The sequence below is a fragment of the Chlamydotis macqueenii genome, chromosome 1, assembly GCF_036417535.1.
Source record: "Chlamydotis macqueenii isolate bChlMac1 chromosome 1, bChlMac1.mat, whole genome shotgun sequence".
In the NCBI taxonomy this organism is placed as follows: domain Eukaryota; kingdom Metazoa; phylum Chordata; class Aves; order Otidiformes; family Otididae; genus Chlamydotis; species Chlamydotis macqueenii.
The window spans coordinates 84162717-84186743 of record NC_141556.1 but is presented as its reverse complement, the minus strand read 5'-3'; the positions used below and the strand labels follow the sequence as shown (position 1 = coordinate 84186743).

At 47.4% G+C, this 24027-nt stretch overlaps 1 protein-coding gene across 2 annotated transcripts; it reads left to right on the top strand.

The window, feature by feature from the left end:
- Positions 1–1136: 1136 nt before the first annotated feature.
- LOC104485671 (alpha-2-macroglobulin-like protein 1) lies at positions 1137–23586 on the top strand. Of its 2 annotated transcripts, none has more exons than XM_010128093.2 (35): positions 1137–1195; positions 1953–2139; positions 3052–3214; positions 3719–3771; positions 5865–5885; positions 6056–6215; positions 6668–6752; positions 8090–8201; positions 9217–9331; positions 9695–9804; positions 10277–10444; positions 10681–10911; positions 11576–11639; positions 12024–12169; positions 12459–12608; positions 12844–12996; positions 13266–13350; positions 14181–14292; positions 14975–15200; positions 15330–15456; positions 16017–16138; positions 16616–16670; positions 17291–17374; positions 18436–18612; positions 18757–18838; positions 19632–19788; positions 20011–20085; positions 20465–20627; positions 21022–21236; positions 21366–21581; positions 21705–21829; positions 22137–22227; positions 22971–23039; positions 23310–23412; positions 23546–23586. In XM_010128093.2, exons 1-35 carry the CDS (start codon positions 1137–1139, stop codon positions 23584–23586), a joined length of 4302 nt encoding a protein of 1433 aa, XP_010126395.2. The 2 variants fall into 2 exon arrangements, with proteins under 2 accessions (XP_010126395.2, XP_086621282.1); XM_086765156.1 differs by having other exon boundaries at positions 11576–11681.
- The last annotated feature ends 441 nt before the right edge of the window (positions 23587–24027 follow it).

Genomic DNA, 24027 nt, shown 5'->3' with positions numbered 1-24027 from the left:
TCTTTCCTAAAGAAAAGGAAAATATTTCTAGGCTCTACATATTTAAGAGCTCAGTTAGGTACTGGAGGATAAATTAGTTGTGCATTTTGATATGAAATGGCCCTTACACTAAAATAGAAGAACTTCCTTATTTCAAGAACAAGTAGTTTCAAGAACCAGATTTACTTCTCAATTATGGTAAGATACTCAGGGAACTCAGGGATAATAAGCAGACCAACAAGCATAAAATTAGCATGTGGAAAGAAGCTCCCAAACCAGATAGCGTATGTTCCCACCACCTAGGGCTAGAGCCATAGCTTTTTGGTAGCTAAAGAAAACCGTGTGGGACTCAAACCATGCAGTTTGAGCTGCCTGACTGATGTTCAACCCTCATTTCCACCAGTGAGTGTGTGTGTGTAAATTGGCCCTGAACTGGACCACAGAGGACTGTGTGATATAGGTGGAGTGAACTGCAGCTGTTAGATTTTCTCTTCAAGCTGAAGAACCTGTAGGGCAGAGATAAGGTGAGGACTCCAGCTCTGTCTGCTTTCTGTGATCTTCTCCTGGGTAAGGCAGTGCTCTGCACAGGAGCAGAGAACTATGCGTATATACTTATTTTGTACAAAGCCTGGTCTCCAGTTCAAGACAGAGACCTACCTTGGGAGCTACAGACTTAGAAAGCTTGGGGACAGTATGACCACAAGAGTTCACTGTGAGCTCCAGCTGAGCGCACATGCCAAGGGGTCATGGGACAATCCAGTTGGAGGCAAAACAATGGGACTGGGGCTGCAACTGGCACACGGAGCAGGGTCAGTGCAGTGAACACGAAACAGGCTGCTGCTTAATAAAATAAAAAGCAAATTTATCTGAATGATGCTGGTCCATCCAAAGGGCAGTGTGAGAGCAGAAAGGCTGGAGTCCAAAAAGACTTGGATTGGCTGGGGAACATGCTGAATGGTACAACCCTGTGCCTGCAGCACTATAAACACAGGAATGTGGCAGAAGGAAGGAAACTTTGGTGCTTCTTATCTGCTGCCTGGGAGAAACGGCAACAACAGGTGGCCTGGAGACCTTGGAAGGAAAGAAGCTGCAAATCTATCTTCTCTCCTTGACCACCCCTCCAGAAATATCCACCTTTCTGGGGGTCTCCTGTGAAAATGTGGACTCCCTTCCTCCTGAGCTGCCTGCTCTACACCCTGGGGATAGTGGCACAACCGTAAGTGCCATTTAAAAATCTGGTGATAGATAGTTGTGATGCTGAGGGAGGGGCCAGGATAGCAGGGAGAGAGTGTGGGACTCTGCGAGTCATCTCTGGGAAGGGATAGACATGGAGTGGTACGCAGCATGCCACAAGCCTTGTTATGAACCCAGGATCCACCTGAAGGTGGGAACCTCTCTTATGGATATCTCTGCAGTGCAAGAACTAGGTGAGGACTGGCAGTGTGGACAAGAGGAGGGAGGGACTGCAGTGTGAGGCAGGCTGAAGGAAAAGGTGTTGGATAAAGTAAAGGGCTGCAGGGCTAGGGATTATTAAGCAGGAACCAGTCTGCTGCCAAGGAGCCATCTCAAAGCAAAAAGAGTGAATCCTTTTCTGTTGAGGGTCTGGACTGTTGCATTTTCCATATGTACTGGGAACACCTAAGAACACCCTTTGCAGAAGCAGAGATGATCTTTACAGTATATGTTTCTCTGCACTACTGTAGCATCCTCTAAAACCATGCATACATTAGTGTGACCTGAAGTCACCTGAAAGCATTTATCTTATATTGATCTGAAATCAACTATACAGCTTCCATCACCCCTGTGAGAAGTTCACACTCTCATTGTTAATCTGTCTCTCTCACTCCAGCAGAGCAACGCCTCCTGTCTCCAGAGAGGTGGTAAACCCTCCTACTTCCTCATATCAAAGACTATTAGTGCCAAGAGTGGGTGAGACTACTCCCACGATATGATGTCTTCTTTCCCCACTGCAGGAGGTACTTGGTCGTCATTCCAGCTGCACTGCCCTATCCCTCTTCCCAGAGGGTGTGCGTGGACCTCCGTGGGGTGGTGAAGCCTATTCGTGTGGCCTTAACTCTTGTGCATCCATCTGGCAACCTCAGCCTCTACCGCAAGGTTGTCCGGAGAAACAACTGGATCTTTGAGTGCTCCAAATTTCAGGTCAGGACCATTCTTGGCAGGGATCTCTAGCTGGCAGTTCCTAGTGTGCTTTTTTGGCTCATGACTCCTCTTACCAGAGAAACAGAGAATGGAGGATGGCAGGAGGAAAGAGGGCATGGAAAGGAGTGAATGCAGAGTCAGGGAGAATGTTTAGTGAGAGCAGAGACACCTTTGTCTGCCTTTGTCTGCCTACATGATACTGTTCCTGCTGGGTATCACCAAAGGACTGAGGAGGATGGAGGTGCTTAGAAGCCCCCAAATGACAGCTGTGCAGCTCATTCTCTCCTCTGAGAAGGAAGCACTGACACAGAGTGTGGTTTGTGAATTGTGATGCAGGAAGTGACAGAGCTTTCATCTCAGCCAGCCTCCCCTCACATCTGCTTCCCTCCAAGCTTCTCTTTAAGGGCTAGAATATGTGCTGTAGGCCTAGAAAAGACATGGGAGGGTATGCACAGAAACTCGGCACAAGTCTGTCTGATCTGACAAACTCATTAACCTTATTTTATTGATTTGCGCTGATGAATAAGAGTGGATTTCAGCCTCTGTGACCCACGCACTCTAGGAAACAGATTTCTCATCAACATAGATTTTTTTTTCTCTTGGGTTAAGTCTTCTCCATCTTGGTCCATGCAAGGCCCTAACAGTGGCCCTGTGAAGAGGCAGACAGAATTTCTGTGCCAGAACAGGCTTCATTTTCCTCTTGTCCAAGATCTGTCCCCAGTGCAAAGGCATTGTCCCCTGTGCTTCACAGTCCTCAGCCCCTGAGGGGACACCCTGTACTGGCCTTCAGAGTAAGACAGAGAAGGGGCTGGCCTCACAGCACAGCAGGAGAGAGCAGAAGAGCACAGCTGTCATGCAATCTTGTCCTCTCCTACTGCCTGCTAACCTGGTGGCTCCTTTTTTCTGTCCTAGGTCCCACAACCTGCAAGCAACCAGGAGGTGGGCACTGTCCACCTGCACATCTCTAATGGCCACTACGTCAGTGTAAATGAAGAGAAGCATGTCCTGATCCGCAGGGCTGGCACAGGCACCTTCATCCAGATGGATAAATCCGTCTATAACCCAGGACAGACAGGTGGGCACTACGTGGAACACCCCAACAGTTCCCTTGCCTTGACCTGCCTGGACTTTGTTCCCAATTTCCTGTGAGTGGCGTGCTGAGTGCTTTGTGCCATATGGCCTCCATGGGGATGGACAGGGAAGCTATCTGCTGCCTTCTGGAGTGATGTATCTGTGCACCACATTTTAGGGGTGAGAGAGAACTGGAACTGAACATGTTCTTTTTGCTCAGGGCCAGGTAGGACTGGTCTGCTCACAGTGATGACAGGGAAACATAAGAGTAACTCCAGGTGTAGCCCATGGGAAAGACCCTAAATTGTGAGGCTGGCTGCTGTGCTGCTGCCATGTGTGTAAGGGGAAGAGGTGGTGAGCAGGGCTGAGCAAGGGTTAAGGGGGGCTGCAGGGCAGGTGTAGGGCTGTGCAGGGAGCTGTGATTTCAGGGTGAGGCAAATGCAGGGCAAGTCCATTCCCAAACATGCTCTGTCTGTATAATATGCTCTTCTCATTTTTCTTCCTTCAGTGAAATTCCGGATTGTGACTTTGACTGAAGATTTTGCTCCAGTTAACAGCAAGGTAAAGCCTGTCTAAGTGAAGATGAGGAAGATTCTGGGCTCCCTCTGTCAGTTCTGCCTCCTCTGCCAGCCCCACACCACGGAGGCTGAGACAGTACCAATATCTGCAGCACCCAGTGCAGCCAGTGCCAACCCTCTACTAAACTAAACTGGCTGTTTGCCGGTGGCTGTGCTGTCATTCTCACAGGGTGGCTGCTGGCATCTCACAGAAGGGCTGGCGCTTCTAATGGTATTTGGGGAGTGTGCCAGCACACCTTGCGAGCTGCATTAGTACAGGGCAGCCTGAGAGCTGCATGCGCCTGCTTCCCCCCACCCCTGCCAGCCAAGAAGTCAGGCAGGGCTTCTAGAGACATTCAAGGGCTGCTGGCTGTGGGCACCAGACAAGTTGTGTAGAGGCTTGGCGGGACCTGAAGCTCCCCTCTTCCAGCTCTGGAAAGCTCGGCACTTTGTGGAGTGTGTTGCACCTGAGGGTGGCAGGAGGGTCTGAAGCAAGCTGTGACACATCTGCAAATTTTAAGAAAAAATAATTGACATGGAAAAAGATAAGCATGAAGTGATCATTAAAAAAGAAATTAGAGAAAAGAGTGTAACTGAATTATACTGACTTGCCGCTGGCAGCAGCTCATTCTCTCCATGTCAAGAGAGTGAGAAGTCGCCAGAGACTTGCATATGTGCTAGCCTGGAAACTGAAAGACTAGCATCTTTTTATGGTAAGCAATTATACCTGCACCCAGCAGCTATAGCTATTTCACACTCCTCTGTCCTCAAGCAATCTAAGAAGAGCCAACAGGAATTCATGCCATGACAGATAAATACTGAAGGGTGCACGTGGGCAGTGAGTTGGATCAAATCCCTCTAAACTGAAATAAAGGGAGAGATCCTTCCAGCCTCTTTATTTCTGACTTAATTTCCTTTTTTTTTTTTTTTTTTGGGCTATTGGTGAGGGCCTAGGATCACACATTCCTTTCTCCTCCCAACATATCAGTTATATCTCTTATATTAGATAATAGAGTAAACAATATATTTGCTTCCATACCTACAACTGGTTCTGGATTTGACTGTAAATATTTGATGCCTATATGTGAATATAAGTAAATCAGCATTATAGCTGTTAATAATGCTATAATGAAAACTCAAAAGAGGTCATGTTTAACCAAAGCTGTTATGAGGCTTGACTGCACTGCAGCATTAATGCTATAATATGTAGTTTGTAAATTAGATGGGTTGGAGATAACACAGGTACTGTTTACCAGCATGCTTTGTTTTAGCATTGACATTAGAGACAAGTTATGAAAATAGTTAACTTGCATATTTTTTTTTTTGTTTCAGTGAAAACAGAGCTGCCTATGATAACCTGCATGAAAGCTTAGAATGATAAATAATGTTAATTACATGTGCCATGCGGCCACACCGTGGCTATCTGTTTATAGACTAATTACTTTCCCAAGCCCCTGCTCCTGCCTCTTTATGCCCTGTGCTTCCAAATCACATGTTTTTCACCACTCCTGCCTCCTAGGTGGTAGCTGCAATGATCTAAGAACAAACAGAGAATTAATAGCCCTAGAAGTGCTGAAGTATGTCCTTCTTTGTCCCTCCCTGTTAACAGTCAACTGCAGTCAGCAGTAATTCATATCTCCAAGCCTTACCTCCTAGGCCAGGGATTTTACAAGAAAATGTGGGATGTATTCTTCCTATAGGTGATGAAGTTTTGCTAATTCTTGGAATTTATGTAACAAAACTTATGCCTTTTAATACTTGTGAGCTTGGAATGATGGTATTTGTGAGTGTCTCTACTTTTTTCCTTTATCAATAGTAAATTCTAGCTTTCACAATTGCAGAGTATCTATCAAACTGTATCTTAAAAATTCAGGGATCAAAAAACAAATCCAAAGAATAGCACAGTTCTTTATGTTACATACTCTCCTTACTATTTCAAAACCATTCTCCCGGTTTTGGTAGGATCAAGCTCCTTGTATTGTAATATTTGGGACTGGCAGTGTTGTTGCAGCACACAGGGTAGGCGGGAAAGATAAGTTTACATGGAGGTTGCTATGTCATGCCAGTTTCCGACATCGCTGTCTGTTTTCTTTGCAGTACTCCATGGTGGAAGTCCAGGTGGGTGTTTCAGACTCCTCAGATGTTATGAGGAAAGGTACTTCAGTATGGATAATACCTAGGCTGCTGTCTTACTGAGTCAAGTAAATGCCTTTGAATCCAGTAGGCTCTGGGTAGAGAATAGCAGGTGTTGCTGATGGCTGCCTTCTCTTTCTTCCCTTGGACTCCAGGACCCAAACCAAAACCGCATTAGCCAGTGGCTGGATGTGAGACCAAAACAAGGCATTGCAGATCTCTCTTTCCAGTTAGCTGCTGTACTCTCTCTGGGGACTTACACCATCAGTGTGGTGAACCCAAAAGTGTCCAGTACCTTTCAGGTGGAGGAATATGGTAAGATGGAGTATGGTGAAGAAAGAATGGGATGGAAAAAGTTGCTTGTTTCTATCTACATAACAACATAGAGCCAAACATTGTAAACTAAGATTTACTGTCTGAGAGCTAGGATTAAAGACAAATCTATAGAGTATACCACAGGCAATATCAGAAATGAACACAAGGGAGATTGTGCTGGAGATTCCTGGAGAAGGTATCTGCTAGCAACTAGACTGGCACAGAGTGAGAACACACTAAAGACCTCTGCGAGTCTGTTCACATATTGGGGGGGGGGGGGAAGGGGGATTCTTTCTTTAGTTTCCCTGTTTTTAACTAGTTCTTTCTTTTACCTCATGAACATGTGCCTCCATGGGACTCCAGCCTTACATTAACACACTCTTCCCTTTTGTGATCCCATGTCTGGGTAGTCTGTTGCCTTTGAGGGAATAACTCTGTGGGTTTTGTTCCAGTGCTGCAAAAGTTTGATGTTTTCTTCGAGGGACCAGCTCAGATTTATGCTTCAGATAAAACTTTCCCACTACGTGTGTGTGGCAGGTAAGCAAGATGCCCATGGGAAAGGAAAGAGCTCATCAGAACTGTCTCTCTCCTTCTGTATGTCTCCTGTCTCTTGAATGCATCAAGGAGAAGTGGCTGAAGAAGGGACAAACACAGTTGTTCCTTTGGAAGAATCCCAAATAGTGCAAGAGTCAAATTAATAAGTTCTTCCTTGGGGAAGAGGTACATGAGCCACACTTGTGAGAGACCATCCAGCTATAGGAAGACTTGTCCTAAGCAAGTGACACCCTAGCTCTGTGTGTCCAGCCTTGAAAGACCTTATGTGGGGAAAAATGCATATCTGATATGGGACTGATCTGCTGAGGTAAAGGAGCAAGAACTGATGTTTCTTTAGAAGGTTATGCTGTTCCTTCTCACTTACTAGCTGCTGAACTTATTACCTTCTTAGAAGTAGCAGACGGGTTTCTCTAGTCACTAGAAAAAAGTGAAGAGTGTGAAGGAAGGCATGACCTCAGATGGTATAAGCACAAAGGAGGAAGGAGGGTGCTATGGAAAGCACTTTGTAGTCAGATATAGAGCAGTGAGATCATTTATATTTGGGCCTGGGCTGTCCAGAGGCTTTTCGTGTCTCTTCGCTGCTGATCCAATGTCATTTCTCTTTAACCAGGACATTTAAAATTAGACCAAATTAAGCTCTAGTAGAAAACATTACAGCACTCTGCGTCCTCAGGGTGAGTCATAGATGTCTTCCTGTTACTGATACTGTCAGGAGCATTGCTCCAAAGGGAAAGCCAGAGAGGAGCTGAAGCAGGGAAAGGCAGCAGGGGAAATGTCTGTACTGACAAGGGCACACTCCTGCTGTTCTTTGCAAAAACAGCAGAGCAGGTTTGATGACGGGAACAAGAGTCCAGCTCATGAGATAAGCCCATAGTGAGGCAGATCTGAGGCCACTCTGTATTGGGACTATTACTACCATACCATGCAGTTGCTGTTGCTGTCTGCAAGGATATAGGTTTCTGCTGCTTTCACACCTGAGCTAATGTCTCCACTGGGTGCTGCTCCATGCTATGGGGACAATATCAGCTCAGGTCAACTCTCTGTGTCTGCTTGCAATTTCAGGACAGCAAGCACGCAGAAGTGGGAGAGCTTCAGAGAATGTGGGTACTTTCCTGTCTGTGCTTTGTTTCTGCCTCTGTTGGATGCAGGACTGTGCTAGTGCACTCCTCAAGTACACAATGTGCTCTATTTTCATTTATGCATTCCTGTTTACCAGCTGCACTAAGACCTTCATTAGGAGGGCCACCTGGGTGGAGCAATGAGCTCAGCAAAACACCCAGTGCTTCTGCTCAGCAGCTCCTCTGTTGTTCTCCCTGCAGGTACAGCTATGGGAAAGCAGTGCGAGGGATAATGCGAGTGACTTTGTGCCAGAAGGCAAGGAGGCGTCCTCAAAATGCCAGCAAGGACATCTGTAGGGAATACAGCGGTCCGGTGAGTAAAATCCTGGAAGATACATGGGTAGTGAAGGAGCACCACATAGGACTAAGTGTCAAGGGCTGAGTGAACAGAATGAACTGATGTGTAGGGAAGGTTTGGCAACCTCTGTAATGTATATGTAGACTAAGAAGTAACTGGTTTTGTTCAGTTAATGCAATTATTGTTGCCCAGACCAACTGAGAAGCCTTTACCCCCAGAAGTTCTTCTGTGTAACTTTGCTTATTAATGATAGGGACTAGAAAAGAGGAATTTCATGGAAGATTTAGACTTCTGTTCTTTTCTGGAAAGAAGCAAAACCTGCCAGAATTTGGTGCAGTGTAAGAAACAACAATTAATAGAGCTTTCTCAGGTGCAAAATTACCATGTGAAGGTGAACCTATCCTGGAGCTGCACAAGGAGACTAACGTATGGTGGAGACGTGATTAATTCCATAGCCAAATCACACAGTGGCTTTTATACTTTATTTTCTCCTTTTACAGATTTATATATTGGATATTTTTTATATTTTTCTTATTACATTTTTCCATTCCTAGCAAAGTATTTAACAGCTGGGCTCTTTCCTTATACAGATATGGTTGAAAACATTTCATGCTTTACGACTTGTTACAATAGATGTAATCTTCTAGCTCTGGAAATTATTTGTTACTTTGAATTTTCATTTGATTCTGCAGTTTTTCTAGCTAGATCTAATAAAATACTCATATATTTTCTCTGTGATCCAGTTAGTGTAGTCTTCAGTTTTCTACTAAAGCCTGAAAGTTGCCAACATTGTAACTTTGATAAAACTGTGATGCATGTTTTGTTTATATTTCTACAGTATGAATTACATGTATTCATGCATATAAAATATAAAATACAGACTTTAAAATGTGAACCATAGCTATCTATACATGAGCCTGCATTATTACTTGTTGCAGTCAACAGTTATGACAGAATGACTAATACCTTGTACTTCTGACTTCTTCCCTTCTCCCAAGCCCCAAATAATATCTACCACTTCCTATTGCAGACCGTAAGCAAGGGGTGCTTCACCCCTTCTGTAAGCACGTTGGTCTTCAACCTGGCTCCAAGCGAGGAAGACAGCAAGCTCTATGCAGAAGCCTCTCTCCTGGAGATGGGCACAGGTACCCAGAGGCTCAGCAGAGAAGATGCAAGGGTGAGAGGGACCATTCAGGGGATGTGAGGGTCAGAGTGGGCACACCTCTCTCTCTCCTCCACCTGGTACTGGGACCATCACAGGACACAGAGAGCGGTCCTGCCTAAGGAACTCGATGTGCCCATGCAGATAACCACATGGGACTTGGATGCATCTTGACTAAAGAAGGAGCTGCCACAGGAACAGCCTCCAAACCTTGAAGGGTGCTGGTGTCAGGAAGTTTGAGACACTCTACTTAGCAAGGCTGGGAATAACAAAGTGAGATTAAAGGAGGGTGTGGTAGTCATCTCCAATACTGATCCTGCTTCCCTTGTACTCTATGTTCCAACAGGGCTACAGATCAACACATCCCACCAAATCATCATCTCCAGGACAGCTGCAAGGGCAGTATTTGAGACACCAAATGCATATTACATCCCTGGAGTACCCTACAGGGGGAAGGTGATTTTTTTTCCCTTCCTTCTTCCCTCCCCATCATTTGCTAAGGAATTTAGTGCTTAGTAAAATTTGCTGACCCAAACAATTTTCTATTCCTCAGACAGAGTACTTTACCTTGCAGTGTGTCACATCACTTGACAGTGTGGCTCCAGTTTCTGCATTTCAGGTTCCCTGATGTGTTTACACCTCCAGCTTCTGTTGAGAGTGATGAGTGTTGTTTCAGCAGGGATGTCTCAGCTGTTGGCTAGGAGATGAGCTCCTCATGCTCTAGCCACGCACACCTTTTGGAGCAGACAGATTTTAATCACTCTCAGCTTAGCTTTAGAGTATAGGTCTCCTGTCTTCTTGGGGCTAAACTGAAGTTAAGGCTGCCTACACAGGAGGCTCTATGTTTGTCAGAGGGAGGAAGGTTTTGGGTATGGCATTGGAAGAAATATCTGACTTTGGCTTTTCTGCCTCACCCTTTTGTCACCAGATTAAGCTTCAGGATCACTATGGAAATGGTATGAAAAACAGAAAAGTTTATCTTGTGATAAAGTTCATGAGGCGTCGATTTATCAAAACATACATCACAGATGGCAGTGGAATAGCATCATTCAACCTGGACACAACTGCCTGGAACAGCTCATCCATCTCTTTGGAGGTAAATCTCACCTCTGCATACAGGAAAGTGAGATCCTTGAGCTCTGCCAGTGCTCCCCACTCCTGCCCTGCAGCCCCACTGCCAGCTCAGGCCTGGGCTACCCACACAGCTCTGCCTGTGCAAAGCCAGTAGGAAGGCACCAAGCCACAGCCTTTCCTAAACCGACCTGATGACATCCTAACAAGGCACTGAAGCATGAAACTCTTGATTTCTGTGTGTCTCTGGTCCCCTCTCAGGGAAGGTTCACACTGGAGGATCTCACGCATACACCTCGAAAAAGTGACTTCCGTTATACAAACGCTTACCATCACCTGCAGCCCTTCTATGTCACAACCAAGAGCTTCCTGGACATACATCCACTCCCAGAAACACTGCCTTGTGGGCTGAAGCAGAATGTCCAGGTGACATTCACACTCAATCGGGATGACATGGGAGAAGACACCAGCCGTATAGGTTTTGCATATTATGTGAGTAAGGGTAGTAGAGAATTATGGGGAAAAAGGTTGCACTGATGGGACCAGACCCCAGTGAAATGGTGAAGATCATCCCTGGAGGGATGACAGGAAAAGCTTGTTGTTGGAGAACTGAGTGATCACTACACACAGTACAGCTCAGCCTGGCCACAGTGTGATCCTGGTATCAGAGCTTCAGTCACCTCCGTGGATGGGAGGAGGCTTCTACCTTTGCAGCCCATTGCCTGCTTAGCCTCTGCCAAGGTTGCAGTGGGAAGTGTTGTGCAGAGTCTGCTGTCAAACTCACCTCCCTTTAAAACTGGATGGGGGATCACTTTTTCACTCTGGTTATCAAACAGCTGCTCGGTGGAAATGGCTTTTGGTCTGGTTTGCAGACCTATCTAGAGTGGAAATACCTTAGCTGTCTCTCACTTATCTCCAGTGAACCTACTACCCATCCATAGTTCTAACTGGACAGACCAGACCAGAATGTCATGTGTTAAAGCTTCTCTTCCCACACTGTGATGTCTGCAAATCTGCTGGACCTGAGGTGTGGGGTTGGATTGGACCAACAGTTTATTTCTGAGGTTGCTTAGGAGAGCAAGATGCACATGGGCGAGTGTGACCGCACTTTGGTGGCAAACAGTAGTCTACTCATCCTTTGTCCCTCCTCCCACAGGTCACTGGGAAAGCTGGAATTGTTGTCAGGGGCCAGAGGAGTGTCCAGGTCGGGAAGCTGAACAGTAAGTCTGTGGCAGCGAGACAAAAGGAAACATTTGTGTCTGGTGGGTTTCTAGGTCATACAGTGAGAGTTGCCAGAGTTTCTTCCAAATTCCCTGTTATCTATAAGTCCTGAGCAGTCAGCGAACAGGACAGAGGGAGGCTGAGGAAGCAATTGTGTCAGCTGGAAGAGGCTGAAAAGACAGAATGAGGGAATCAATGATGGGAAGAGAGACTGGGAGGACCTGTGGGAAGATGGAGCACATGAGGTCAGAGAATGGAGGGAGAGGGCAGACAGAGCAGCAGCAGGAATTGGTTTGGTGTTGTGGGATTATAAAGCAGGAAAAATTAAGGAGGGCAGGTCTCAGTGGGGCTGTGATGAAAACACTTTGCCTTTCCTTCCTCAGTGTTGAAGGGCTCCTTCTCCATCCCTTTGACCTTCACTGCTGACTTCACCCCATCACCTTCCTTAGTGGTGTATGCCATCTTCCCCAATGGAGGGGTAACAGCTGACAGCATCCGTTTTGATGTTGCCTTGTGCTTTGAAAACCAGGTGAGACTCACTCCTGCGGCTGGGGGAGAGCTGACAAGCAGGAATCAGCAGGCCTGAGGGAAGGAGACCCTCAGATCCTTCAAAGAGAGAATGACGGAGAGGAAGGGGATGGCTGCAGCACAGTGCCCAGGGACCAGGAAAGCTTCAGCAGTGACTTCTGTTCATAGCAGTGGCTGAGCAGGGAAGACTCCACCTGATCTCCTCCTTTCTGTCTGTGCCATCTGTCTGTCAGTCTCCTCACTCCACTTTCTCTCTTTTTCATATTTCCTTTCCTGATTTGTTGCTCAAGGTCAAGGTAGGGTTCCCAGCTAAAGAAGCCCACCCAGGGTCAACAGTGCAGCTGCAACTGCAGGCAGCCCCTGGCTCCCTGTGTGCGGTACAGGCAGTGAATGAAAACATGTTCTTCATGAGACCAGAGAGTGGGCTGACAAGCCAAATGGTGAGTGTCTGTGCAACCACAAAAAAACCCAGGAGGCAGGGGGGGAGGCAGGCAGTGGCTATGGCAAGGGGAGCCAGAGGCTAATGGATGAGGAGGTTTTGTGTGGAGGAGAAAGCAAGGTCTGTCTTGAGATGGGAGATGGGCAGTAACAGGGGTATGCTGGGGGTGGGTGGAGCGAAGCACCTGGAGGTATCTGCTCCTTGCCCAATTCTTCCCTGCCTGTGAGTTTCCCTAGGTCTATGGTTTGTTCCCTTCTGCCTACCGACGTGGATATCCTGCCCAAGTAGAAGAGCATTCAGATAATTGTGTTCAGCCCCAGTCCACGTCATCTCTGCTACAAGGGAAACCACAGTATTCTTTTCAGCCTGACATCTTTAACATCTTCCGGGTAATCACTTTGTGACTTTTCCCAGAGCTATTGAAATTATAAGTGTCTAAGCTTTCTTTCTCTCCAAGCAGTCTGAGAGGGCCTTGCCTTTTCCAGACCCCCTTCCTCTCTAAGTATTTTGTCTGCTTGGGCCAGTGCTGCTTTGGGCCGCCTGAGCACTGGGCTGTCCTGTCCCTGATGGTTCTCAGAGTAGTTCTGAAGAGCAGTGGCTGCTCTTTCCCACTCACAGACACTTTTCTGCTTCCCCTGCCCTCCTTCTTTTCCAACAGAACATGGGGCTGAAAATCTTCTCAAACCTTGTAATCAAGAAGCCGACCCAGTGCTTTCATCGGGCGGATAGGAAGCTGACCATGGGTGAGCTGCACTTTCAGCCTATCTTTGACATGAGGTCACCCAGATGGAAGAGCCCTCTGATCTCTGGGGTTTGCTGGTGGTGGAAATTGGCTCTCTGAGGAGTAACAGGTGCTGCTGTCACAGCCTAGGTGACCTGTCCACCATCCTTGTCAGGAATAACCCAGTCCCTATCAAAAGGGCTCTGAAGAAAGTCACTACCTGGATGTTCCCTGACATTAAAGGATGGCATTCCCTTTCCTGGCACAGATAAACCCAAGCATGGGCCAGGATCTGTTTCCTAGTGACTACCCTACAGGCTATGCTGAGACCTGGCTTCTGTCTCAGCTTCTGGCTGCAGGGAGCCACTTCCCCTATGCCTCAGTTTGCACTAGATAATCATAAACTGACTCACACGTCTGCTGATATTTAAACCATTGCTTGCAGAGGGCTGTGAGTTTTCTGCAGGCAAACAAAACAGTATTGTTATTCACAGAACTACAGAAGCATTGGTTAAAATGGCTTTCTGAAGGTCCCTAGTTAAAATGGCTTTCTGAAGGTTCCTAGTCTCTTTAGCACCAATTCTGGTCAGGTCAGCAAGGGACTTTGTCTAACCAAGTCTTGGGATACTTGCAACCCGCTCACTGCAACCTGGTTCTCCTGTTACCAGTCTCTTTTCCCTTCCTGTTTTCCCTCTCCCACCAAATCAGCCCACACCCTTCTGTTTTCATCTGACAGACTCCTCCCAAATCTCTCTTACTTTTTGCTTGGCCTCTTGCCTCAGTGCTAGACTGTCTGTCATTGGCAAGGTTCCTGTCTCCCAGTCTGGTGGGACTGCTTGTTCTTTCTTTCAGGGGGACGTTCTACGGAAGACGAAAGAATCACTAAGGAACAATCCCAATTTACAACCCATGGAAGACTTCACTATTTCCCTGAAACTTGGATCTGGAATCTGTTCTCTGTTGGGTAAGTGATGCCAGACTTTACAAATGGACAGAAGGATGATCCCTTTGTTATTGAATCTTGACTAAATTGCACTGGTGCAAAAGCCCAGCTATAGGTGCAAAGAGAGGCCTACATGTGAATTTTGTGGCTCTTCCCTACATTTGCAGTGCATCAAACTGAAGGACTAGTAGACTTTGTGGTGCAGAACTGAAGTCTACACAGGTTTAGAGAACAGCAATACACTTCAAGACCAAACCACCGAGTATCATCTCTTCACACATTGGGGTACACTCTACTAACTTCTTAATTTGCTGGGCACACCAGCTAACTTTGTAGCCCTTGTTGCCACAGTGCTTAGATCCTCAGGAGGATGTGGCATTGCTGCTTTCCAGAACATCATGCTATTGACTGACATCATGCTGTTGACTAAGTGTACAGAACTGGAATACTTGGGCAGTGTCTTCTTCAGGAGAAGGGTATAAAGCCATTACTGATGGCATTTAAAGAGGGTCTGTGGCTTTAGGGAATAAACTGCTGAGAGCTGCCTTGCCGCAAAGCCACTGCAGCAGAAGTAATTCGTAATACAGCAGAGGTTGATCTGAGCATGAGGACCTCGGCAGCCTCCCTCATCCAGGGCCACGAGCCCTCCCCATTGCAGCAGAGTGGGATGAATTTCTCCATGCAAGTGCTCTCTTCCTCTCAGCTCCAATGGCAACAGGAGTGTTCCAGTCACAGTGCCTGCTGCTGCCACAGAGTGGAGAGTCAAGACATTCTGCTTGGCTGGGAGGGGATTTGGCCTTGCCCCGACCACAAGCCTCAGAACAGTCCAGCCCTTCTTTGTGGATGTGACACTGCCATATTCTGTCATCCAAGGAGAGACCTTTATGCTGAAAGCTACTGTTTTCAACTACCTGCAGCAGTGCATACAGGTGAGTACCTGTGCCACAGGTAACACTGTGTAGGACTGACTTACCATGCCCTCCAGTTCTAGAAGGCATTGTGCCAAGCCATCTCTCCTGAGTTACCCAGTCACTCTCCTGCATCTGTCATTCACTCAGATCCACGTGATCCTGGCTAAATCCTCAGGCTTCCAGGTGGAGCCATGCTGGACCTGCAGGGATAAGGAGTGTCTGTGTGCAGAGGAGTCCAAGACCTTCATGTGGAATGTGACAGCAGTCCAGCTCGGTATGGCAGCAAAAAAGGGAGCCATGATGGGGAACCCTAAAACTGAAGTGAAAGAGAGTGGGAGGTCAAGAGAAGCTGGCAGAGCCTTGCCTTCTCTGGATCCCAAAGTTTGTTCTTAGTAGTTCAAGCATGCGACCCATTGTGTCTGCTTTATTTCTCTTTTCTCAGACAGGCTTATCAGAGAGGGCAGGAACTGAATGAGTGGCATGGAGAACTCTTGACGGGACAGCTGTAGGACCAGCTGGGGAGGAAGGGGCTGCATGGATGTCAGTGAGGGAACCTTGTATTGCTGGTGCTGTGCTCCATATACAATGGGAAGGGGACACTGGGGTCCAAGGGGCTGCTGGACCTTCAGTGCACCTTTCAGTGCACTGAAGTCACTGTTGGTGAGGCACTACCTAGTTCCCTCATGCTTCGAGATGACAAGCCATCAGTACTGGCTGTCTCACCTGGCTATGAAGACGAGCCATCCGAAGCATCTCAGACCACTATCAGGTAAAGCAAGTTGACACCATTTGCCATAGGTAAAAGAAACAACCTCTGTTCATTTTATTTGCTAGGGACTCTGAATATCACAGTGAGGATAGAGGTTCTGGACACCATGCCACGGTGTGGGGGTAGGAAGCCCTTGCCAGCTACCATGAGGCGGAAGCATATGCTGGTCAAACACTTGCTGGTCCAGGTCAGTATGAGAGCAGGCTTGCTTCTCTCTCTGAGTATCCCTGCCCCTGGGGGAAGGGAGGCTCAGCTGGGCTAAATGGTTTTCTCTCCTCATTTTTTGGCCAGTGTTAGCTTACCAAGGCTGTGGCTCAGTTTGCCGTGTCCCCCCAGGACCTAGCCAAGCCTATTCCCTTCTTGCAGTACTCATTCTTGAATTGCATTCATACACCATGTCTGTGTTTCTTTCTGTACCTTTCCCTGCTCAATTACCCATTGTACATGAGCTTTTGTACGTGCTCACTGACCAGAGAGCCCTGTCCCTCAGGCTTGCTCTTGCTCGCTTGAGCAGTGAAGCAGGCAGCTTCAAAGGTGAGGAGGATGGAGTCCCTGACAGCCTGGGGACTAACCACTGAACTTGCTCTGAAATTTTCCTACTGTTTGAGAATTTTATGTGTGATCTTGTTTCTTCTGTCCCATGTTCATGTTCCTACCCTGGCAGCCAGAAGGTGTGTTAGTGGAGAAGACTTACAGCTCCCTTCTGTGCCCGAGAGGAGGTATGTGGACAGCCTGAATGGGTCCTGCAGCCTGAAATAATTGGATCTGAGAGCAGGCCCAAACTGTGGGATGTCTGATGAAAGAGTGTTTTCAAATGATTTTTCATATACGAAGTTTCACTTCCTATTAGACAGGAAAGAACAATAAATACTACCTCCACATTGCTGTCCTACTGAGTTTGCCACTAAATATAGATGACAAAATCCTGCTCTGTAGTCACCTTCCCACACTGTAGCCCCTGGACATTCCTGGGGCTTGATAGTCACCAGTCAGAGCTGCTCCAACCCTTCCACCCTGTCCCTGCAGCATTGCAAGTCTCTCCAGGATGTCCCCCTGCTGAGTAATGACCAACTGTGATTTTTTTTGTGAAGCTTGTGAAGCACAGTGAATTGAATTGTGAAGCTTGGTGAGCTCTCAGCCTGGCCAGCAGCTCTCACAACTCTTCTAATTGAAAAGTTTACAGGCAATGCAGCTTGGTGTGATGACTGGGACAGACTAGGGAGCAGTCTGTGTAAGCAGGATGTGGGCAGTGTCCCATTTATCTGTGCCAGTCTTGTCCCTCTGGTTAGATGCATTTGGCTTGGTTTTTCATGCTACATCTTTATCCTGTTGTTATCAGGAAACATGGCTGAAGAACCTGTGTCCCTTCACTTCCCTGATAATGTAGTAAAGGGATCTGCCAGGGCTTTCATTTCCATCTCAGGTAAGTGATTTCTACTGTGGGCTCACTGACAGCTGTTATAGATGAGCAAGGTTTAACTTGGTGATGGTGTCATGCGATCCATTTGACATGAAACTGCTCAAAAGAGAGGATGCTGTGTTTCTATTCTCTGCAAGGTTTGCCAACACAAGGCTTTCAGATTTTTGGATTAGCACTTAGACTTTCATGGAAAAAGTAATCTGCAGAAGAGGATACTCCTTATTTTTCTAGTTAGGACTTTGGAGCAGAGACTCTAAGCCATTATTTTTACTGGGACTTTGGGACCTTGGCTAGTTCTGTGTAGATACAATCAGCAAAAGCTCACAACCTTCTTGTCTCCCTCTTAAGTTTCACTGCTACAAGAGAAGCTCTTGGAGAGAAGAAATCCTTCTCAGCATTAATAAGTTGCAAAACAACACTTTGGAGAGGCTACTGGGACCAGACATACCTACCATTCAATACACTTTGCCTGGGCTCATTTGCCCGCATGCCAGAACTGGTTTGAAGCCACCTGACATAAGTAGCCATCGATGTTATGCAACAGAGCCCCAAAGGAGGAAAGCAAATACAAGGCTTTTCTGACTGGCTGGAGGACATAGGGATACCGTCATATCATCTGGCTAGCGCCCCTTCTGACTTACTGACATTTTGATGCTTGACATATGGCCAGGTAGAACAGGTCTGGCTAAAGACCAGAAACATTTCAACTTTTCCCTAAGTGCTTTTATATTTATCTGTCTGTGTGACACACTGAGCAACTGTAGCTCTGCTCATAGCCTTTTACAAATATTACTTGTTATGGCTGAAGCTCTTCAGACTGCAAAAGCTGATAAGGCAAAGTTCCTCAGGGACTCCACAGTGTGGTCACCCTGCATCACAATGCCAGACTGGGAAGAGGCAAAACAGTCACCACTCTCTGTTCTGCACTATGTTGTTTACTCCTTTTTTTTCTTTTCTCCAGTGTTTTCCTCCTGTGCTGAGATAAAGCACTATTATCCACTGCGTGTCTGAGAAGCACTTCAAATCACACTTACACTTGCTTTGTTTCTTACACCCTTGCATAGGTGACCTCATGGGGATGGCACTGCAGAACCTGGACCGTCTGGTGAAGATGCCCCTTGGCTGTGGGGAGCAGAACATGGTGCTGTTTGCCCCCATTGTATATATACTGCAGTACCTGGAGAAGACGAGGCAGCTGACCCCTGAGATCAAGGAGAGAGCAACAGGATTCCTGCACAATGGCAAGTACAGCAGACTCACCTTGCTCCTATGCCTTCCTTCTCTCATGTCCAGCCTACCAATAGCTCTTGCCCTTGCACTCACTCTGTCAACGTTGGTCCCTCTGTGTTACTGTGCTGTATTAATTACTGTTCCTATCTCCCCAGGGTACCAGACACAGCTTCTTTATAGGCGCAGAGATGGGTCCTACAGTGTCTTTGGGCAGCAGGGTGAAGAAGGGAACACTTGGTAAGCACTGCAAGTCTCTCTCACTCCTGATTTTTCCTGTCTGAGCCAGAGCAGCTAATGTGCCTGGGAAAGCTGATAAGATGTGTGTTCCTTCTTTTGGATGGAGACCCCAGGAGCTCCCTGGCAGCAAGCCAGATTGAGATACTTGAGCCACTTGAAAAAGCAGTGAGTTAGGGCAGCAGAGTTTCTGCTGGGAACGTGGAACAACAAAGATATGGTCCCGGGGGCAGGCACTTGCTTTTTGTCTCTATGGCCCTGCTGTTGTCCCACAGACAACACCATGTACTGCTAGTGGTGTCCCAGCAGCCAAGAGGACTACATACTGACTGGAGGTAGATCAGGGAAGAGCAATAAAAAATCATCTTCCCAGGGAAGGTGTTGCTTGGGAGAGTTGGAAGGAGCTACACTGGCCCAGCTTGACCCTGTGGTGTCTGGGCTGGGAGAAACAGAGAAAGGAAGAGAGGAAGAAAATGGGGAATTTAAGATTGTCTTTAGGTATTTGAGGAACATGAAGTGCAACAGGTAAAAGTAGAGGGAGTAAGAGGTTTTTTACCTGTGAAAAGACTGGGTAAAGCAGTAGTACATGAGTAGTACCTTTATGGAGCCAGAGTGAGGGAGAGGAGCCACTTGGGTCCCATGGAGAATTTCCACTTTTATCTTGCCTTTCTGTATGAAAATGACTCCTTTTTGGCACCCCACTATCTCAGTGTTAACTTCAGGGACAAGCACCAGGAGGCCTTTGACTTTCTTTTTGCCTTTTTTGTGTTTCTCTCACAACTCATCCTCTTCCCAGGCTAACAGCTTTTGTAGTCAAGAGTTTCAGCCAAGCCAGAAAATACATCTACGTAGAGGACAAGAATATCCAGGATGCCTTACGCTGGCTAGAGCAAAACCAGCTCCCCAGTGGCTGCTTTGTCACCAAAGGGAGCCTCTTTCACTCCTCCCTAAAGGTAAATAGTGACAAGTCAGGCAGCACAGCTGGGGAATGGCTGCACATATGTTGTGAGATCCCAAAGGATCCTGGAGAGTCACACCTGCAACCCATGCAACCAGCCTTAAAGAAAGCAGTGTATGGTGCGGGGAACATGAAAGGAATGCTTTTCCTTCTGGGGAGTCACTGCCTGCACCCTCCAAACACCACTTAGAGAGTGAAAGGTGCATTCCCTTCACAGGGCAGCATGGATGATGAAATCTCTCTGGGGGCGTATGTCACTGCAGCACTGCTTGAGCTGGGTCAGCCGCTGAAGGTAAGCACGCTCCCTCCTGCTCTCGCCTATGCTCCCACGCCTGGGCACTGCTATGGGGATATGTCAGCTCATAATGGTGGCATTCTCCAGGCCACGAACACGTAGGGAGCTGCTGGGAGGGAGATGATGTTTGGATGGGCTGTAAAGTCATTCCTTAAAAGAGACAGTGCTGCAAAACTCGCACGGTGCAACAGTGTTTGGTGGCTATGGCTCCCAGTGCACACTGGGGCTGCAGTGCTTATTTTCTCAAGATAGTGTGTAATTTAATGGGTTTCTCTAGAGCTGTATCACGAAGACATATTCTGGCTCCTTGGAATGAGCTTCCCTGCCCCCTGTTTTGCCCCTGTCAGTTTGGTGTGTGTCTCTTCTCCCAATGCAGGGTAAGCTGATGCAGAGTACCCTCCGCTGCCTGCAGCAAGCAGTTCACAACATCACTAACATCTACACAGAAGCTCTGCTGGCCTATGCCTTTGCCCTGGCTGGAGACTATGAGACAACCCAGGAGCTGCTGTACAAACTGGAGGAACAGGCCATAAAATCAGGTGCTGGCTGTTGGTTGGGGTTCTTCTCGTTCACCTCACATCTGGAGTAATGTATGCCCAACTAGAACTGTTAAAAATGACATATGTATTTGTACATATTCCTTGTATTTGTGCAGTAACTGCACTGTGTAAATGAAAATACAGTAAGTTATTTCACAGGCTGTGAGAGTGAATTATCCTCAGCCTGGAGGATTTAAAGATCCCCTCGAGGGAGGAGGTAGAAATCTGTAAGCTACAACCAGATGAAAGCCTGGAGAATAAACTGAAGAAAGCAATCCTGGCCTTAGTACAGGGAAAGAGCTGAAGGAGCCCTGAAAGCATTCTAGGTTTTGTTTCCTGTGAACTCCTAATTATGTCCTCTCCAGATAGCCTGCATGCTCCTTTCCTTCTGCAGGAGGACAAATCCACTGGAGCCCCAAGCCAAGCTCTCCGGCTTCCACAGACTTCTGGCCTGGTACTCAGTCAGTGGACATTGAGTTGACAGCCTATGTGCTCCTGGCATACCTCTCTAAGCCACTGGTGCATGCAGGTGACATGACAACTGCAGCTGGTATTGTGGCTTGGTTGACACGGCAGCAGAATGCCTATGGGGGTTTTGCTTCCACCCAGGTAACAAGTAGCTCCCTCCTGTACTTTTGCATCCGAGGTTAGCAGGGCAAGTCCTCTTGAGGTCTTCCTGCTCCAAATCAGCTTCACTAGAGCTGATGCTGAAAGGAGTGACTGCCTCTCCCTCTCTAGGACACAGTCGCTGCCTTGCAAGCCTTAGCAAAATATGCAGCAAGGACGTTCAGCACATCAGGTCAGGCATTTGTGAGGGTGAAGTCCCAGAAGGGCTTTGGGAAGGCTTTCCAAGTCACTCGCCAGAAACGGCTGCTGGTGCAGCAGGCGGCACTGACAGAGGTCCCGGGGCAGTTCCTGGTGCAGGCTTATGGCAGCAGCTGTGTCTTTGCTCAGGTGAGGTGGTGGGATGAGCATGGGAGAGAGGAGAGGTGGAAAACTCTGCCTCTTCTCGCTGCATGAGATCATGCCTGGCCTGTCTTTTCCCCTCCTGGCTTTTTGCCCTTTCCTGCCCTGCAGACAGTCCTGAGGTACAATGAGCCTCCCTCACGGGCTGCTATAACCTTCACTCTGCGTGTCAACACAGAGCTGACCAACTGTAGCCAGGCCAATGCACGTGTCCTCATCATCCGCATCCTTGCCAGGTGACTCCAAGGGTTGTTTCCTCCTCTAGCAAGACCTACTATGCTTGGGGACAGCAGCTGGGAAAGCCACAGGGATGCAATGGAGGGACCTGGTACTTGGGGTGGAGAGGACAGAGAGTCAGTTTGCTAGGTGGAAGGGGTGGGGAAGGAAGGTGCTGGCTACCTGCTGCAAGAGGGAGCAGTGGCTGCCATGTCCTCGGTCCTGGATGGGCTACCTAACTCGCAGGGTATGGTGGTGGAGGGAAGAGGGGCTGAGAGGACACTGTTTTCACAGAGTCAGACCCTCTGTCTGTTTCTCCTTCTTCAGCTACATTGGGAGCAGAGTCACATCCAACATGGTGATAGTTGAGGTCTCCCTGCTGTCTGGATTTGCCCTGGCTCCTGGATCTAGGATGTTGGTAAGGACCGGAATAAAAAGAAAAAGTGGCTGTGGTGAATGGATCCCACCTGCTTGCTCCTGTTGGGAACTGTTCATTTCGGGCCATGAGGTAACTAAATTAGTAGGGGGCCTTTTCTGTTGTAACTGAATCAAACCCTCTCATTTCCACATGTGCCTGGCCAGGCTATGGGAGATCGGAGGTAGTTCAGCTTTTCCCATTGGCAGTATTCTGCCTTGGGATAGGAACAAAATGTGTTGCTGGTTGTGCTAAACACCAGGATTTGTTTGCCAGAAATTCTAAGACAAGATTTCTTACAAAGACTCTAGTTCTAGCGAAAAATATATTTTTTTCCCAATAAGCTGTAAAACTGAAAGATGAATTATTAGCACAGCTCCCAGGCAGGTCTTTAAGAGTAAGCAGCAGTAAGTGGGATGACATAACAAGAATTTTTACTGGTACCTGCACCTGTTTGCTGACCAGTGCATCGGTCCTTTGTGTTATTCATGCAGCCTTTTGTCCCCAGAGTGGGAGATTCCTCTAACTGAGTAGGGACAACATAGTTCATCCCTGAGATGCTTGCAAGGGATGTCCAGAAAGGATTACTAAAGGTATAACCACTAAAACCCATATGTGTGAGAAAGACAGTTCCACACAGAGTCCAGCTCCATACCATCCCTTCAATAAAACAGTGGGTCCCTCAGGTCAGGAAGCCCTAAGGAAAGTGTTCACAAATTTCCTCATGTTATTGTTTCCTATCCCAGCTGGAGCACAGAACCATTGTTGAGAAAGTAGAAGTGAAAGCTGATGTGGTCTACATTTATCTGGAGAAGGTAAGCAGAAAAAAAAAGCATTTGGTTTGGCACAGTGAGAGCGAGAAGCCAGAGGACAATTAGCTGTGTGAGAAGCCTAAGGCTGGGCTAGGCATGGGGAAAGAGCCATAGGTTAGCATTTGCTATTCCACACACATACTCCATTTCTAAAATCCAGAATCTCTGATGGATTAGAGAGATTTAGTGCAGGAAAACATTCAAGCTAGGGAAGGCAAAGAAGCAATGACTTCTTTCTCCCCTTCCTTGATAATTTCTTTCCATCTCCACAAGCTCAATGATGAATCTCAGACTTTCGTTCTGCAACTGGAACAAGTAATTCAGATGAAGAATCTGAAACCAGCCATTGTCAAAATCTACGATTACTACCAGCCAGGTGAGTTGCAGATTCCCTCCTACTCTGGAGTTGGAAGCTGGGTTCCTAGCTCTCTGGCTGGGAAAAGACATTGTGCACTGTTCTGTGTGTGTGTGCATATGTGTGTAATTGACTTCCTCATTTCCTTTTGCAGAGGAGCGAGCTTTGGCTGACTACAGTGCTGTCTGTAGTTGAGGTAGGCAGTAAGTCCCTGTGTGACACAAACAGTGGATCAGGAAGTTGTGGGTTTTGTGTGGGAGAGAGGGGATGTAAGCAAAGACAGGAAGGAGGATGATAATCAGTGGAGATCATATATCCAGCTATAAAGAGGAACTGGCAGTTGCCTGTGGCTGGGTGCGTGGAGGATGAGGGCTTTTTTTCAGCCAGGGAGGCAGCTGGAAGGCTCTGGTGGAAGGCAGAGACAGGGACAGCATCTCTCAAATTAAAATGAGGAAGGAAGGGCTGAGCATCATGTGGAGTGAGAATGCAAAACTATAGCAGCCTGTGCTAACAAGGGCCCTCAGACTCGAACATGGCTCCATTCCCTCCACCTCCCACTATATTCATTAGAATGGGGGATCCAGGCAGCCAAAGGAGCAAGCTGAAGCTGGGAAGATGTAATATTTTGTCTTGTGG

Excerpts from the sequence above, each read along its gene's own strand:
- LOC104485671 (XM_086765156.1), top strand. The coding sequence starts at position 1,137 with ATGTGGACTCCCTTCCTCCTGAGCTGCCTGCTCTACACCCTGGGGATA. Across the intron at positions 6,216-6,667 it reads CTTTCAGGTGGAGGAATATG|TGCTGCAAAAGTTTGATGTT; the intron begins GTAAGATGGAGT and ends GTTTTGTTCCAG. Across the intron at positions 21,830-22,136 it reads ATCATCCGCATCCTTGCCAG|CTACATTGGGAGCAGAGTCA; the intron begins GTGACTCCAAGG and ends CTCCTTCTTCAG.